Source organism: Anser brachyrhynchus (genome assembly GCF_964034855.1).
Source record: "Anser brachyrhynchus genome assembly, chromosome: 1".
NCBI classification, from domain to species: domain Eukaryota; kingdom Metazoa; phylum Chordata; class Aves; order Anseriformes; family Anatidae; genus Anser; species Anser brachyrhynchus.
This window is the reverse complement of record NC_137694.1, coordinates 77,203,877-77,223,065: the sequence shown is the minus strand read 5'-3', so window position 1 is coordinate 77,223,065 and position 19,189 is coordinate 77,203,877. Positions and strand designations below refer to the sequence as shown.

The 19,189-nt window shown below is 40.2% G+C and overlaps 1 protein-coding gene across 2 annotated transcripts in view; it reads left to right on the top strand.

Annotated features, from left to right (window-relative positions):
- ST8SIA1 (ST8 alpha-N-acetyl-neuraminide alpha-2,8-sialyltransferase 1) overlaps positions 1-17,313 on the top strand; it is a 149,269-nt gene extending 131,956 nt beyond the window's left edge. For both annotated transcript variants that reach the window (XM_080597124.1, XM_080597123.1), the window contains one exon: positions 3,275-17,313. In XM_080597124.1, coding sequence (XP_080453250.1) covers positions 3,275-3,761 — 487 coding nt within the window. In that variant the 3' untranslated portion in view covers positions 3,762-17,313. The remainder of the gene's footprint in view (positions 1-3,274) is intronic.
- The last annotated feature ends 1,876 nt before the right edge of the window (positions 17,314-19,189 follow it).

Here is a 19,189-nt window from a genome sequence, read left to right as displayed (position 1 = left end):
ATTCCAGCTCCAGTTTTATCTAAATGTTGGCAACCTGCCATGCATTTGTAGGAGCTTGACTGCAGAAGGTCAGAGGATGACTTTGAAAGCAGTTTTCACTGCTTCTTGCTCAGAGCCAAGTTGTCGTCTGAGATGCACTCTTGCACAAGGGGCTGGATCATTTGACAGGTTTATTTTGAAGACCCATGAATGCAGAGGAACTGCACAGCTGCCACTGAGAATACTGAATGTTCAAAACATGTAAGACAGAGGCAAGCAGACATGGACTGGAAGTTGAACAGAGAAGCACCAAGGCAATGAAGAGACTGGAGCACCTCTCCTATGAGAAGAGGCTGAGAGAGCTGGGACTGTTCAACCTGGAGAAGAGGAGGCTCAGAGGGTTCTTATCAGTGTGCGTAAATATCTGAAGGGAGGATGCAGTGAAGATGGAACCAGGCTCTTCTCAGTGGTGCCCACCGCCAGGGCAAGAGGCAATGGGCACAAACTGGAGCACAGGAGGTTCCACCTAAACACCAGGCAGCACTGCTGTGCTGTCTGGGGGAGGGAGCACAGGCACAGATTGCCCAGAGAGGCTGTGGAGCCTTCCTCCGTGGAGATCTTCAAAAGCCACCTGGACGTGGTCCTGGGCAGCCTGCTCTGGGTGGCCCAGCTTGAGCAGGGGTTGGACCAGACGGCCTCCACAGGCCCTTTCCAACCTCAACCCTCCTGTGATTCTATGAAACACTGACTAGGAACCAGTGGCCAGGCAAGGATTGGCACAAGGGAGGGTGTCTGTGTGCCCATCCGGATGTGAGGACTGTACCATTCATGCCAGGTCAAGCAGGAAGAAACCATATCATCACATTCACGCATACGCCTCAGAGCTGATCAGATGCAGAGGAAAAGCCCTTCTGGTCTCTCTTTCCTCGCTGTCGGCTGAGAAGGATGTGGTATTGTGCCCCAAAAGCCACTGCTGGAATGGGATTGCCTGCAGGACCCTCTGTCTGCATTGGTTATTAAAGGAAAATGTGCTTGAGCTTCAAGTACAGTATCTTAAAACTTCTCAATGTGTAGCATTTGTCCCCAGATTTCTCAGTCTCTAAGCAGCCTGTGAAAAGTCAGAAAGCTGGACAGAGCTCCTATTTTTACAAACGGGGAACAGAAAATATCATTTGCTTCTGATATCTCCCCTCATGAGGAGCGCAAGATGGGCAGCAGCTTTTTGGCTGTTTTAGGCTATCAGACAAGCCATAATCAGCATATTTTATGCTTGTGCATGGGCTCCTGGCCGCCTGTGTAATGTCCATCTGTTGAACTGGGCATGACGCCTGCCGATGTGGCAATCTAGATCACTTGAAAAAGGCACGGTTTTCCAGGAAGCGGTATTCCTGAAGGGCGGCCTGCAATTACGCGACAAATGCCATCCCTCCTGCATGAATTCCCCCCTATGCACCATTATCATAGCAGTGCCATTCACTTCTTGTTACTTCTAAGGTATTTTGGGAAATTCATGTAGAATAAATGCAAATGTGTTGTGGCAATGATGGCAAATGAATATTCAGAGACAGTCCCTGTCCTATGACTGTATCTGAGCATTTTAAATGTATCCATCTTCGAGATGCACAGTGCTTTTCTGAGAATAGTAAATTTGCTGAATAATGCAGCTTTAGAATAACCATATCTATTTGCCATCTGAAGTGAAAGTTGTTAACCAGCTGTAAGTGGGAAAGGACATGATGAAACCAGCTTCCAGGACTGGCAGAGGGGCTGTCTGTTTTCCCCTCCACCAAGGAGAAAGGACCCCATTGCTTCAAGACAGTGGGAGTTGTGTGCTCAAGTTCCCTGAGTTGTGAAAGGAAGTTTGAACCTGCATCTCCCACCGCCCAGTGGGCTCCCCGCATCATGGAGAGTGATACTCCGAAAGCCTGCTACAGACCCTATTCTACCTTTTATAAACAATTAGAGAGTTATTAGGACATGGTCTGAGTGTATAAGTGAATATTGAAAATATTAAGCTAGAGATTATTTTCCCCTTCGGTGACTGTGTGTCCTGATGACAATGGAACAGCTTTGCTAGGATTGGCCCAACTCCTAGAACTGATGATTTGACAAGGTGTTCTGCTGCTCTTATGGTAAATGCTATTTGGGGGAATGCTTAGTTAAAGGTCTGAGAGGGCCCATACAAGAAGGCAGAGCCAGACAATGAATTTTTGCCGGGGCACTTTGGTCTTGGCTGGCCTTCTACTTATCTTATCTCTTTCTACAGAAAAGAATGCCAAATTCAATGTTATGAAATTATTATTATTATTATTATTGTTATTATTATTTAATTTATTATTATTATTTGTTTTGTATATTCAGGTTGAATCAATTTCTTTGAAGGGGCTTTGTTAAGTTAGCTGCTTAATGCAGTAGGAGCTGGTCTGTAGGGAAGAACAGTTAGTAATGAAGATCCATGCAGATCTCAGAGGGTTTGCTTCAGAACAGATCTACTTTAATTCTACCTGAAGGAACTTGTGGCAAATCAGGAGACCAAATATTGCACTTTGAAAATGTCAACAAAACCTTTTTCACTTACTACAAATATTTTGAGTTTGCTGCCAGAGCAAAGACTTCTAAGAACCTGAGGTGTTCATGAGACATTTCTATGCTGTTGAAGCTGTATTTTTTGTTGGCAATTGCATCAGCTGTAATTTTATCTGGTGCTTGTTGTGGTCGTCTGGCATCCTATTCAAACCCGTGTATCATGACCTACCTGTGCTTTGAAGAGTACATGGATTCTGGAGAGGAAGCAGGTAATCAAGGGTGAATCATAGTGAATTTCTCATGCAGAGGTATTCTCCAGCATAGCCCGCACCTCAGGACAGCAAATGCTCTGGTTACTTAACAAGTTTGTGCTTTAGGTATTGGATTTTACCTGTCACTCTGGTGACAACTCTGTCAGTTACTTCCAATGGTGCCTATTCAGGGTACTTTAATATTTTACTGAAGGTGGTTTATTTAGTGTCAAACATCAGTGAAGGCCTTGGTGTGTGTGCACAGTCTACAGTTTCCTGCCAGATGTCTTGTGCATCTTGGTATGTCCAGAAGTATATGGCAAGGAAAGGTTATATTCTTGATAAAATACTGTTTCTGGACTAAACAAATTACTCAATTTTGTCAGGACCTTCTCTGGGTTCAGGAAAGATGTGCAATGAACTACAAATCTGTGTATGAAGAGCAGCTCGTAGCTGGATTTTGAAACAAGCAGAAAAAGTTTTGTGTTATCAACATGCTTTTCTCTCTTGTTTTACAGGTTCCAGAATCTGCTTTGGTCTCGAAAAGCATTTGTGGACAGCGTGAAGGTGTATAATCACAGCTACATCTACATGCCAGCCTTCTCGATGAAGACAGGGACAGGACCCTCCCTACGTGTCTACTACACCCTGGAGGACTTTGGTGCCAAGCAGGCGGTGCTTTTTGCCAACCCCAATTTCCTGCGTGACATTGGCAAGTTCTGGAAGAGCAAAGGTATCCATGCCAAACGGCTTTCCACAGGACTTTTCCTAGTCAGTGCCGCCCTTGGTCTGTGTGAAGAAGTAACAATTTATGGCTTCTGGCCGTTCTCAGTGGACCTGCACGGGAAGTTTATTAGCCATCATTACTATGACAATGTCTTGCCTGATTCTGGATTTCATGCCATGCCGGAGGAATTTCTACAGCTCTGGTTCCTTCATAAAAGTGGTGTACTGAGAATGCAGCTAGAACAATGTGAGGACCCTTTAGTCCCGTCTTCTGCCTAAGGATTGTAGCAGTCAGTTTGGAAGATCCAATAGTTTTTAATTTCCATGCTCTCCAACAGAGAGTTCTGTTTTTCTGTTGATTTTTTTTAAAGGGAAGATAATCACAGATCTGCATGGACCATACAAATGCTACTTGAAGGCCAAATGGAATACGTCCTTATTGTATAGTGTTTTGTGGAACTGGGGTGGGGGGAAACAAATCTCTCCATCAAGTCCATTCAGCAGTATTGTGAAAATAATGTCATAAGCGACACAGCTGAACTTTCTGGGTGATATTTTTAAATGACCAGTGTAAAAAGGGCATTAAGGCTCGGAGGGAAACAGGGCCACCCACAAGCTTTTGCTGACAGTGCCAAATATGACTGTCTGTACAAAAATCCATTTCATTCCAGACTGGCTCCTCATACAACTTCCTTTTTTTTTTTTCTTTATTTTCCTCTGTGTGTGTGGAGTGGGGTGGGGGGCAGGGGTGGCTATAGAGGAAAGTGTGTGTGTTGTCAAATTTCTTTGTTTCTTTCTTTTTCCATTTTATTTTTGTTTTCCAGTGGAAGAAAGGGGAAAGGTGTGAAAGCCAGAGGAGCTGAGTACCATCAACTCCTCCAAAAACTTCAGAGAGTGAAGGGTGTCAAGAATCTGGTAGAAAAATGTCCTGGGAATGCCCTGCTACTGAGAATGGATGTACCTCCCTGTTGTAGGCTTTATCAGGATAGTTTAGGTCATTGCACTTTTAGCTAAGCTAATGCTATGCTACGGGCAAGAGCTGACTAAGGGAAATTGGTTTGAAAATAAAACTTGTGTTACAAAAACAGAGGTGAAGTGCAATCAGATTTCAGTTGACCTGCTGCAAGATTTCCACAGTGACTTTTGTAGCAGGGATTGTTCCTGGCCTGTTTTGCTGTCCAGCCTTTGGGATTAATTCTGTATTCATTTGGGCTCCAGATGTTCACTGAATATCAAGGGGATATGAGGTGTTTAGTGGAATGCAGAATGAGGTTCTCCGTGTGCTTATAGCAGAAAAACTGCAGAAATGAATGTGTCATTTAAAATGAGCTGAAACTTTGAAAATCCTTTCTCATTGTGCAACTAGCTCTTCTGTTTGGATTGTAACATTAGCCTTAAAGACTTGTACTTTTCTTGCAAGATTGTGTCTTGCTAAACAGAGTCTGAAAAATAAAACAGCTTTTGGGAGCACTGAAAAAATACATAGCCAGAAAGAAAAAAAACAAAAAACAAACAAACAAAAAAGAAACACACAAGGAAAAGGCAGGCACTTACGTAATGCTGCTGCCTTTCTCTTCGCAATCAGTGAGTTACATAAGTGTGCACATTGCACTCCGGCTGCTCCGGTCAGTGCAGCGCTTAAAGGACTGTTTTATTTTTGGGTATTACTTGGACAGCGGATGATCCTATTGCCATGTAAATGAGAAATCTTTTGGTTTGTTTGCTTTGGTTTAGCACTGTAGGACAAGAAGAGAAAACCAGCTCAGTCCACAGTGCGATTTCAGCTGCAAGACGTTATCACCATTAACTTTAAAATCCGAACTAATGTTCTCTTTCTTCTACTTCTATCATTAGAAGCTGAAATTCTAGTCAAAGTGTTGAAACAACAAAACTGTCATCAGGTTTCCACAACAATTTCCTCTGCTACCTGTTTTAGCTCCAAAATGCTAGTGTTTTGGGGGATATGTCCTATCATATGTTAACAACCTCTCTCTTTGTAGACTACCAGCTGCAAGTTATATAGATATAATTAAAAAAAAAAAGAGCAAAAACCTTGGTTCTTCTTTAGATATGAATAATTTGACTATGTAGGACACTGAAACAAACAAACAAAATTACTGTTTTGCTTTTTAAATGTTTCAGAATAAAATCTTTCTAAATATGAATATTCCAAGCATATAGTGGGCATTGTTCCACAGGATTACAGTGCAGTTCTAAACTGCAAAGTGGAGGTTTGGATTAAATGCGGTTTTGGAGATTGTTCTGATAAAATCTGAATGTGCTTCTATAACCCGTTTTATTACTGTCCACTTTTGCTTATGCTTTTTTAAAAGTACAGTTAACAGACCAATATCATTTGATAATTCATTCACTTGGGTTATGTTTATCTTATCTATAATGTGGATACTCAGCGAGAAAGGATTTGAAAGCAGAATATTTTCTTTACTGGCAAATTTTTACTGAGCTGCCTTTCTTGAAGAACAGGTGCCTATATGGTTTTTATTAGATGTATCAAGCGTTGCACTTCCTGGTGCTTTAAAGATGTTATCTGTGAGAACAACTGTCAAAATGTGGTGTTTTAAGATGGCACTTCAGAAGGATGACGGTATTTCCTTGGGGTTGCAGGGGAATGAGGAGAGTAGTGAGAACTGCCCCTCTGCTGGTCATCGTTTGGCATTTGTACCAGTGCTTGGGAATTCAGTTCCGAACCTCTCTGATGGTTATCCAGCACTTTGGAAATCTTTTTTTCCTATGTTCTGGGAAAATAATCTGAGTAGTAGAAGAAGAGGAAGTGAGGATTTTCATAGGAATGACTTCATACTCAGTGCAGTATTTCATAACATCTGTATTGTTTATGTGCAGCCAGTGCCCTGGGTATCTGGGGCTGTTTTATTCCCCGTCTCTGTAAGACTGAAGCAGACTGAACCTGTAGCCTGTGGTCTTTGTGAGTCTCTTTTGATGTCTGCAATACCGAGGTTTGCAAGATGATAGGTTTAAAAAAATCATGGAGACAGAAGAGACCCAAGCTGTGTGTGGTAAGTGTGGCTGGTGTTGCAGAAATCAATAATTCTCTCTGTATTTGCATTTACCTGTAGTGAATATAACTGCATCTTAAAATGACAACCTTATTTATTAGGGAAGTAAAGGCTTCAAGGATAAATAATTTTCTGTAACTTTCAGAAAACTGTCAACTTAGGAAAGAAGAGAATCAAAAATAAATGTCCCTTTTGAGAGCAAGTCTACAGTGTGAGCTCAAAAAATACCTATTTTAGTTGGTTGATTTGTCAATCCATGCAGACACTGGCCAGCAAGTAGGCTTTTACCCTACAAGTAAAAATGGGATACAGGAGGGTACTGTAAGCATTTTGTGGCAAGAGCAGTCACAGCAAAAATGAGAAAACATCTGGGAATGTGAGAGTAGTAGCTGCCTGACAAAAATCTTGGAGTTAATGCACTGCACCCTTTCTGTTGCTTAGGGTGAGACTTACCTGGCTTAAGTCTAGGAGAAGTGGGTCATGTGTACAGGATCATTGATATGAAATGTGGAATTACATGTAAGGGATTGAAATAGTATCCCATTTTGGGAGGAAGGCTACACCACAGGATAAGACTGTACTTCTGTTCAAGCACAGGTGCAGTCAGACCCAGGAGGCTAACATAGGCATAAACGAAGAGAAATCAGCATCTTACAATTATAGCAAACTTTGGACAGAGTAATTATATTCTTCTGGCATTTTCCTATTGATTGATAGGCCCTTAAGTCTTGTGTTGCTATATTTTCATAGAATCATAGAATGGCTTGGGTAGGAAGGGACCTTAAAGATCATCTAACTCCAACGCCCCTGCCATAGGCAGGGAGGGATGCCACCCACTAGATCAGGTTGGCCAAGGCCCCATCCAGCCTTGCCTTCAAGTGAATTTTCCTTGAAGTGAATTGAAATCTTAATTTTGTTGTTGAAATTCCCCGCTCTAGCGCCTTTATTTCTACTACTAGCCGCTGAATTTCTCTGGTAGTGTAGCTAGAGCTGCACAAGTCTGTGCCAGGTTAAAAGCTACTGCAATTCATCTTCAATGAAAACTAGTTTGGGCTTGCCAAACAATTTGTTAAGGTTCTTAGTTATTAATTTTATCATAGAGGTGCCAAGATACAGAAATGTTGGAATCATTGCTCTGCATAGGAAGTACTGCCACCTGTTTGTAAGATGAATGAATTAAATCCCTTTACAAGAACTGTGCATGGGGGATATTTGGCACGGAAATCACTCTAGGCATAATCTTTTTGGGTACATGTATGTTTTTGAGTAACATAAGGCCAATGTATAAACTTGTTCTAAATCTATGTAAAACTCCTCCTTTCTGTTTATTATGAATATTCTGAAGCTCACTCTAAAACAGATAATCCAGCAGACTAAAATCATAGAAAATGATTATATGTGGCCATGAGAATAAAAATATTTATAAATTTTGCACAGACCTTTCTAAAATTTAAAGGACTCTTCTTCGTGAATGCTGTATTTCTGTATTTTTGCTGATATGAAAATTATCAAGTTTGGGGTGAAACAACTACAAAAGTCAAAGGTCCAAGCCTTTGTTACAGCTTAACTTCTCTAGAATATATAAATATTGGCCTTTTTTTTTTTTTGACTCAAATACTTTCACTGTTTGTTTCACCTGTGACATCGGAGTGGTGTCACAGAATCATAGAATCGTTCAGGCTGGAAAAGACCTCTTAAGATATCTAGCCCAACCTTTAACCAAGTACTAAAGCCCACCACTAAACCACTCTACTAAGTTCTATATCTACACATTTCTTGAAGACCTCCAGGGATGGTAACTCAACCACTTCCCTGGGCAGCCTGTTGCAGTGCTATACAACCCTTTGAGAAAAGAAATTTCTCCTAATATCTGACCTAAACCTCCCCTGGTGCAACTTGAGGCCATTTCCCCTCATCTGTTGTAATATTCACTGCTGAGTTTGCATCTTTGTGGAAACTGAAGCTAAGCAAAGAATCTGCTGTTTTAAACTGAATCTCTGTACTGTGGTAGTTGCATAAAATCCTCCATACATATTCATGGAACTGGTTTAATATTTGGCTCACTCTATCCCCTCATTAACAATGAGAATAGGAGTGAGGAAACTTTTGATCTAGAAATGAGGACGGTGAAGGAGGTGAATGCTATCTCACCATTTGCTGCCTGCTTTGGTTCTCTTCTTTAGCCTGACAGATTAGTAAGTGTTGGAACAAGTCTAGGTTATACAAAGTGTAAGCAGTTCCTGAAGAGCTGGATGATGAGGATGGAAAAAATGAAGATCACATCAGTGGTGTAACAAATTGGACTGTAGTAATTTTTGATAAAGATCCCCAGTTCTAAGCAACTTCAGAACACTTTGTTTTGTTAATGACTGTGAAAAATGGACTACCTATGACCTACCTAAGGTTTTCTGCAGGATGGCAGCAAAGCAAAATGCGATGGCAGCTATTACTATGAGATAGGGAAAATTATTAAACAGAAAAGGAAATACAATGGAAGTATGATGGCAAAGAATCCATCTTTCTCCTCTCTCCTTCCATTCCCCTTGAAACAAAAGTATAATGGACTATTATCCTAAGTCACCATCTCCTTGAAAGGATACGGTGAGATTTCTGTTAGATGATGATTCTTACTAAAAAAACAACAACATCAAACCTTGTCCAGAAATGCCCAGTCCCCTGCTCTGTGGCTATTTAGGGGATGTTCTGGTGGCTGTGGCTGCACTGGTGTGCTGTGACCTCTGTAATGGGATCTGCATCTAATATCATGTGTTCCCTTCAGACCTCCATCTGGGATCATCTTGGCTTGTATTTATGCCCCAGGTCATCCTAAAGGACCTCTTTGCCATCTCCTTCCTGCTGACCATCCTCATTGGGCTTAGAAGTGTGATTAAAAAAATCAGCCATGAAGTTAGCTAATATACTTTGTCATTTTGAACCATGTTTTCTTCAAAAGTGATCGAGACAACGAGAGTTAGCTGCAAATTGCAAATATGACTTCTGTTAGGTGGTGATAATTCTATCACTGGTGAACAAAAAGAGAATGGAAGAAGGCTGTGTTTTTCTTACCAATTGTAGAATAACTTCTGTTCCGTGAATTCCCAGAATTTGTCATTTGGAATTTATCATGTGTTTGACTGTTTAGTAGTTTTTGAACAGAACAATTAGACCTAGTGGCCTGTTTGTTAAATATCAGCAAACTCATTTTTCTAAAGGAAATATAAATACCCAATAGGAGACATAACCTATTCTCCCTAGCTGATATTTCCTTGGCAGCAACGAGAAGTTAAACAGTTACTTATTCCTACCAGATTATTCATTTCCTTCATTTTTTTATTACAACAGGCTGAGCCCTAATGTATTCAGCCTCTTTAGCTTAGTGCATAGACTTAAAAATGAATCTCGCTCTGTCTTTTCAGCTGTAAAAAAAAGAGGTTAAAAAAAAAAAAAAGTTCTTAATTGAAAATGGTTGCGTGGGTTCTCTGCAGTCAGGAGAGAGATGGGCACCTCCAGGTGGTGATTCATGCTTTTCCTGAACATGGGCTGCATTTACTGAGGTCTCCATAGGATTGTGAAAACACCCCAACTGTGTTTGTAAGGCTAAGTGGTGAAAGGCAAGACATAAGGATTTTTTTTTGCCAGTGCCACACAGTTCACTTATAAGCGTATATTGCTGTGGCTTTGTTGGGCGTCTACTGATGGGAAGCAGAGACCTGCTCCCCACAGCCTGCACAGATGAGACCAGCCTGGCCTGAGGAGTTCAGCTGAGCGTTGAGTTCAGCAGCCAGCGGTGTTCAGCAAGTAGTCCTCACCTGTGTGAGTCGGCAGGTATGGTCAGGACAGCATGGACTGCTGCCTGCGGCTGGTGCTGGGCAGTCACTGGAGCGGCTCCATTTGGATCTACTGTGGATGCAATTCAGCAAGTGCCATTGCAGAGCAGGTCCTAGAGGACTGCAAGGTTACCGTTCTTCTTCTTCACAGCCAGAAGTGCTGGGCTTGCTGGAAAGGATCCATCTGGAAACCAGCCTGCTTCTCACCCCGAAACACTTTTGATCCCTGGCAAGTCTCAGAAGTTCCTATTAAAACAGCATCTTAACATAATCCCCAGGTACTCCCTGCTGCTGTTGAGTTGGTCAGCATTTTGTTGAGATGAATATTTACCCTATTTTGGTTCCTCTAAGGCAAATTAAACAGTAGCACACAAACCACCTAGAATTTGCCGTGTTGTTTGGTGTCTTCACCTTTCAAGTTTCTTTTAGACTAGATAAAACTGTTGTGAGTGAATCCAAAGCTGCTTAAGAAAGCAGCACCACAAATAATTGTTCTCTGGGTTTATGAATAAGCCTCTGTTCAATAAAACATGAAAGTATCTTTTGAATAGTTCATGGTGATTTCTAGTTGTACATTCAATGAATTGTTTTGCTCAGGTGGGGCCCATAGCAAAGATGAGTTGCCTCATTTTCTGCTTATTGGAAGGGGCAATTACGGAGGCATGATGTATTTTAAACTAAATTCTTAACAAGAAGCTAGGAAATCTACATATTCTATGAGAAGCTTTGTTTTTGTTTGATTACCTTTATAGTAAAGGAAACATTTCACTAAAAGCAGATGCACAGAGGAACGGAGATTTTGATTGTAAAAATGTCATCTGGAGGACTGAGACCCAGATTTGAGTCTCTTGGAGATCTCAAGAGCAGGATCTCACTGTGCTGCAAGAGTGCTATAAGCTCATCTTCTTTTTCTTCTCTGCATATGTGTGTATATATATATATTTGTAGAAAATGCTTGATAGCTTTATTTATCCCTACATTGAAAATAAATGCTCCCCCCCCTTTTTTTTTTTTTTCAAGAGTGCAGGTTTTCCTTTTAAATACTCATAGCATTTAGTGTGCTCAGCAAATCTGACAGAAGACGTCCACTTTATAGGATAAAGCTGTTTTGGAGTAGTCTGGCAGGGCTCCTGCAAACATGCGTGTTGAGTGCTGCCTCTTGAATTGCAGTTTCAGCAGATGGTATGGAGTGTGTGGCACTGGCAAGAAAAAAAGATGTTAGTTGCAGCTCTGCCTGCTCAGCGTCTCCTCTATCCTGAGTGTCTTTTGTCAGTTCTGTGAGGGCTCCTCAAGTGTGGACTTCAATTCTGAAGATCATATGTTGATCAGCTTTAAAGGACTGGGCTTTGAATGTGCTGGAAACTAAAATGAACATTGAAGTGACTTGAAACAAGTCTTCTGTGGTTATAAGATACTGTTGCACTATCAGTATATTAAAGCGGTTCTATCTGAGTATGAGACTTATATATGTGAGGAGGATAGTGAAGGGTGAACATCTGATGATGCATAGGGCAAGGACTTCCAAAAAACACTGTTTTTATTTATATGAATAATGAAATCTCCATTGAGCCAATATTGAATTAGGTCAGCATTCAGTGCTCTTGAAATTACTACCCCATAAGCATTTTCAAAAATTCTTCCCTGTGCAGGCAGAAATAGGAGACTTTTGGTTTGTTCATGCTCCTCACCTTGTATTAAAAACAGACAAATATAAAACAAAACAGATAATAGGCTGAAGTTTATAACTCAAACACTGCTGAGTATATTTAAGAATTACTTTTAAATAATTTATTGAAAAAAAAATCACACATTTGTATATGAAAAAGCCCCCCTTCCCCCCCCCCCCCCCCCCTTTTAAATTTTTTTCGCTATAATGCATCAGTAACTGACCAAGTGGTTTTCAAGCTATTCAGCACTTCCAGCTTTGCTACTCAAGTCAAGAAAAAAAAGAGAAAACAACTCAGGAGAGTGGTTCAGGTCTTCTGAAGTCTGTTACTGTCTATGTGCTGCCATTTAGTAGTGGTGTCTAAAGAACTAGATGAAGATCAGAACCGAGATAAACAAGAAAAAAAGCAGTCTCTGTGGTGAAGAGAAGGAGATACAAGCTTATATTTCAATGCTTTGATGAATTGAGACCTAAAGTTATTAACAGATATTATGACTTTATTCTCTCACTTTTCATTTCCTCAGTTCTTGTGGTACTGGGGAGGAAACCTGCCAAGTCCACAAGTTGTTTCAGATTTCCTCTGCTCTGTTTATTGACTGCAGTGAACTTTCCTCTAGGCACTAAATCTAAAAACACAACACAGAAACAGAACATTTTAGGTTTAATAATGTTGAATGTGACTAAGCTTGTATGCAGCATTTCATGTCTTTCTAGTACTAATTACTGTATTAACTAGAAAGTAAAACAGCCTTTCTTATTTCTGGTGCTACTTCTCTCAGAGTGTTTGATATCTTTCTTCCTGCTGTGGTTGCTCTCTCAGGTGAACGGAGATTACATTTAGCTCACTGAGAGATGTTCTAAGAGTTAGTTAACTTACATTCGGAAAGTAATGTAAAACAAACAAACAAAAAAAACATTTTATAAAATACAAAGGTTTATATCTTTTGAACACTAAGGCAAGCAAGCAAGCAGAGATTTTTCTTTGACTGAATTTATGCTTCCAGGTTAAAATCCACCCTCATGGTTAGTAGGTGCAAGAAGGACATTACCTTCAGGTAATGCATAGCTTGTAAGAAAGTGAAAACTCATGAATTTTAATGAGAAAAACAGGTTTTCTTCTCTCTGCCCAGACCCTAATTTATAAGCCAAATTCTCCATTCTCTTCTACCACTCCAACTCCAGTCAAATCAATAGAATTGCATAGATTTTAATCATCTGTCTGTTCTCAAACCTGAGGGAATTCATCCTATGAAAATTTTAAATAAAGCTGTTTTGAAGCGGTGCCAGGTTATGCTGCCTAGTTAAAGGTACCTATTCTGTAAGCTACTGTTTTTTGTTTTTGTTTTTTTTTTCCCCACAAATGCAGACCATGAGTGTTTTCTGCTATTCCTTGGTTGTTGTTGTAAGGCAAATATTTTACTGCATTTCAAACATCTGCTGCACTAAGTTATCACAGTCTGAAATCAAATCGTGATCTTAGTCATGTCCTATATGAGAAACTGTTTCTGTAAGTTGCATAGAAGTGATGCATGAGTTGCTCAGTCTGCCAAGTATATTGTGTGAGCTGGATGAAAATGAAAAAAAGGGTTTTGCTTCAGTGTGAAACCTCACCATTGAGTGACTGTATCTGAGAATTAGATATCCTCCGGTAATTTATAGTCTGTGGTGGATCTGAAGGCTGCTAATGCTTCCACTCATTGTCAAATAATTTTTTTAGACTTTGATGATGCAATGATATGATCTTTTTCCTTCTGCTATTCCAGTGCAGTTTTTATTTTCTGATAAGTTTTGCAGGGAAGAAATCGTCTTTCTTATTTATTTATTTCAGTCTGCCTGTAATTGTCCAGGTTTCAGCTTAAATTGCCTGCAGTCAGATCTTGAATTTTTGCATTAATCTTTGTGCATCCATAGTCAAATCAGGCATCAGTAAAATACAAACTCATTTCCAAATTTTGACCTCAATACAAAACAAGGATTCTTTAATAAACCTTCATAATATTGGCCTGTTACTACTGAGGTGTGAAAATGTTTTTTATTTTCATTGTATGTCTCACAACAGTTACTAGATTAGACAAGGACATAAGCGACTGAAATCAGCATGTCTAGTTGTCTTTGTGTTTTTGGTACATGTATTCATTGACCTGTTTGTTTGTTTGTTTTTTTAATCTCTGACTGTCTTGCAGATTCTCATGAGAAGTGTGTATCAAACACACAATGTAATGTCCTATCTCTAAATAAGAAGAATGCACATCTATCATCTGAGAGAGCACTTGCATATTTTTTTCACCTGGGAATTAGTCTATGCTTTCTGTGTATCCAATACCGAAATTATTACCGAGTGTAATGTACAGGAATTGCACTTTGTAAGATTTCTGTTCCTCTCGGGAGTTACTAGTACTCTGCATTTTAAATGGAGTTTAGCACTTTTCTTGAGTGATTGGGTCAGAAAGCAAGGCATTAATAATGCTGCCTGGGTCTTGCCTTGCTTGCACTTCAACAGCCATGCTGGGGGGCTGACTCCTGGCTTGTGACCCCCTAGGGGCTTTGGGCAAAGCTCAGGAGTGCTGCTGGGGCTGCACCTTGTGTCAAGCAGAGGTTGAGGTAGTGCTAGGGGCTGATGGCTGGTATGAGCAGCTCATCACCAGAGCCAGGCGTTGGGGACCAGCCCTTGGCCAAGCAAATCCTCATCCTGCCCTGGGACCTGAGCTGTGGCCTTCTGAGTATGCCGAGGGACAAGCCAGCAAGTGTCTGGGCTCCCTTAACAACAGAAGAAACTTCATGTGCAACTGCTATGGTAACCAAATTGCTACCCTTCTTCCTTTGTTGTGGAAGGGAAGATGGTGCAAAGCATTTACATGCCATGCTTTAGCCCCGTACAGGTTGAGGTCAAGAAGTTTGAATGTGCAAACAGTTTGCTGTGAGCTCTTATTTTGCACTCCAAGTGTAGGGTAGATATGTCTCCTCATTTAGAAATCTACATTTAAAAAAATGTATTCAAGGACAAATTTGGGTATCTAAGTTAGCAAATGAAATATTGTAGAGTCGTTTACATCTTCTCCAGCTCTGGCAGTTCAAGATGACACAGAAAATCTGCCTTCACATGTAACTTTCAGGGCTTGTAAGCTGTTGTGTTTCCAATTTATAAAACACACCTTGCTTTAACCTGTGCCAGTGCTGGTTCCATCTGGCTATTTCTGAAAGCTCAAGGGAAAAGCAAACGTAGAAAGATAGAAAGGAAATTAAAGGTGCCTCGCTGTGATATTTTTCTAGAGTGGGACATTGACTTTGATAATGAACTGTGAAATGTAGCATGTGGATGCTGATGAATGTAAAAGACTGCATGTGTTTTTCTTTTAATGTTGCGTCCATGAGGTGGATTATTAGTATGAGCTCTGTGTTGTGAAAACGCTGAAAAGAGATGTGTAAATGGAAAGGAGAAGATATTTCTAGAAATTTATAGACAACTGTATTCTCTTTGGTCTATCTCCTTTTTCATGACCAGACTCAGATTCTGGTAATGTAAGCTTTACCATTACAATGGTAATAAACAAACTCAAAAGAGGAGTAGCTCTCTTCCTAAGATCAGATATGCTTCCTGTTAGCATTGTAAGGGAGTATCTGTACTTCCATCAGATCACACTTCTCAGGCTTGGGCTGGCAGGGATGCATTGGCTGGGACATCACCGGGGCTCACTAATGATGCCATATCACGTGTCTCCTGCCTGCAGAGTTCTGACATTTGTTGCCAGGCCAAGAAATAAGTGACTGGTTTGCTGCAGTCTTGAAATACTTGCCTGGTCACAGGGGCTTAGGGTGCCTGCTGCAGCCTCTGGGGCCTAGGGAGCCGCTAGTGTTTTGCTTTGGGAACAAAGTAGGTTATTTGAATGAGAGCAGCAGAGAAAGCACAGCTTGATAGGCTTCTGCTTGCCTCCCCATGTAGCTGCAAGGTCCCTACTCTCACCTTCCCTGTTACAGCATCCGTGCATCTCAGACCTCCTGCTTTATATCTGACCCTACTTGCAAGGCTGGTTATGAGGGAGGCTTGTTTGCCCAGGGCTAGCCTTCCTTCTGGTGGACTGCTCAAGTATGTGGCACTTGAATCAGTGGTGAAACAGAGCTTAATTTGAAACACCATTCACGCATTTGGCAGGAGCTCAGTGTTTGGTTGACACAAGTTGACTTGGGATCAGTCTGTGGCAATTACACTAATGCTGGTGTACAGGAGCACAGGGAGGACAGACAAGGTGTCTCCTGTCTTTTAGGAACTAGGCATAAGTGCAGATTTTGTTCTCTCGCACAAGACTGGCATCAGCTATTGATGACATCACTTATAAAGGAGCAATGTGATGTGGGACTTCAGTGTTAGCTGGTGATTTTTGCCCTTGCGTTATGCTAGTATTTTGATTTGCATTCCTTCTTATCTTGCCCACTTTATTGAAAAATGTGATGGTGATGTGGTAGTTCAATGTCTTGAGATGGTTTTAAAGTGGATAAGCAAACCATTATGCCTCTGAGGTTGTGTAATTCCATGGATTTGTTTTACCTCCAGTGACTGACATGTAACATTTATTGTATCATTTAATATGTATGTAAGCTTTACAGGCTGGATGTTGTGTCAAAATGATGTGGGCACTTGGGTAAACATCTCTTTGAATCACCATCATTTTGGCACGCTCAGGGGCAAAGGTACTTGTGTTGCGTGTTTTAAACATCACAAAGTGTGTTGCTGTTTAGAGTCTTGTGATTAGGGTATCAATCTAATTCTCTCCAATGTAGCAAATGTTTGCTGATGGCTAACACTGTTACAAGGACTAAGGGGTTGAATTTCTTTGCCTGGCAATAATGTATTTTCTATTATGTCAATAGAATCTGTTCATTTTCAAGTAGTGTGCAATGCTCCTTTGAAGAATGTCTCTTTTTTCAGGTGGTTTCATAGTGACTGTACCCCGATATGTTTAGATGTCTCTCAATAGCAAAGATTGCTTTGTTATTGAATGTATTATTTATTAACAGTACCTTGTTGTCTTTTTCTAGTCGCATTTTACAAAATATACCACAAGCATCTCATGTGATTTTTATAAGGAAATCTTATTTATAATATTCATGCTAGCAGACAGAAACAAATCTCAATTTTATAGTAGTTCATGCCTTTTTTCATAGCTGAAGAGTCTTAATGAGCATGATCAGAAGGGACAAGCTCATTGTTTTGTTTAATTTTGATGGAACTTTTCAAAGGTAAATGTTATGCTATTTATAATTTGGATTTACTTATCTTAACAAATAAATATCTCAATTTTAAGAAATGAAAATATTACTCGTGGGACTTCTTTTTATTCTTCTTTTCCACATTCTCTAATTCAGTATTTCTAAACAATGAAGGTCATTTCCTCCTCCTCTTTATTTTTTCCTGTATAGTCTATTGTCACATCAAGATTTACGTCCCTTGTCCTCATCTGAAATTTCTGCCATGTTGGTCATTCTGTTTACTCAGTTCCTTCTCTTTTTAGCTTAGTTAGTGAAAGACAACTTTATTTGTAGTGTGTCTGAGAATTAACCTGGGGCTAAACTTTTTACTTTCTCAGAACAACCCCCAGAAACAGCTTTGGGCTCACATCGAAATCCTAAGTAGATTAGAGCCATTTTGTCAAAGAGATTCCCATTCTACACTCAAATCAGTGTAACTGAACCCCACTTGCTTGGACTAGATGTCCCCATACTCAGTCTAATACTTGCATAAGATATTTTTACTATATTTCAACAAGCAAATAGTGATTCTAGATATCTGTACATCTAATTGACCAAGTTTAGATGTCTTTAGATTTTCAAGCCAGATTCTCCAAGTACAAATTTTCTGTGCACCAGCCTCTTTGAGGTAGGTAGAGTTTGACTTCAAGATCCTTTTGAGATTACAAAAATGCCCTGTCTCATTTGCACCCCTCCTTTAAAACCAATGGAGGATAAATGATGAAATGGTCTGGACCATTCCAGGGACAGCTGGAGTAGGGTTTCTCATTCAGGTAGATACAATCAATTGAGCATCTCTTTATCTTCATTTTATAGCAAGAATTATCCGTAGAAAAGGTGGTCTTTGCTAAGAGAAGATGAGAAGACAAAAGCTACTTTGCCTTTAGCTGTTTATTAGCTATGATAGTTCTATTTCAAAAAAAAAAAAAAAAAAAAAGCTAACTGAAGTTGTATGAGAAACAATTCAACTTCCAGTTGGAAGGAGTCCCAGTGACTATGGTTATATTAGAAATCCTCACATAATGCTATAACTTACCTCGACTATGTAGCACTTTTACTTCCTTTCCCTAAATGCATTTTCATACCCAGTAAGTAAGAGTTCTTCACTTCTCTCATTTAGTATTTCTCTGTTTTCAGAATATGCCATCTCTCTCTAGGTCAATCACTAGATTTCTCCCCATGTAGAGAGACTGCCTGTTACGATGAGGGACAAATGTCAACAGGGGCTCAAAAGATGACATCTTCTTTTGTCCGAAGACTTCAGCCAGGTGAGTTGTCAGTGGGTGGCAGCTTCTGCATAAGGGCTCTCTGTTGTTTACTTGCTTGTTTAGTACACATTTGCAATACTGTCTTGGACAGTGGGAAATCTAGGTCAAACCTCCAGTTCCTGAAGCTACATTTCCCTTTCAGCTGGTGAAGTGTTACTTGAAAGCTTTATCTTGCAGCTACTGATTTTTTTTTCTTTTCCTTTTTTTTCCATTTTTTTTGATTGTTTGTTTTTCTTTGTTTTGTTTTCCTTCCAGAATGGAATCATACCTTATCTATACCAGTGACAAAGCTATTTTTTCAGACCTGTGTCTCTTCTTCCTAGCCCTTTAACCTTGATAACCCCATTTTCATTCCTTGTATGAAAAAGTTCTGTGGAAAGGCAAAATGACTACAGTAACAGTACCTCAGACTCCCTCCATCAGGCTATAATAGGAGATGCTTGAATGTCATAGAGAAGATTGTAGCTGCTACAAGACAAGTTTGCCGAATTCAGGAAGCTTTCTTGGTATCTTACATCTCTTATGCCCAGAAGTCCAGCCCAATTTCACATTTCCAGATTGGAACAGCTAGGTGAGGGAGTTCTTTAAGGACTTTGACTTCTGAGTGTCTGTTTCCTTTACATACGTTCCCAGTTCACCTCTTCATGGCATTTTAGTGGAAGTGTTA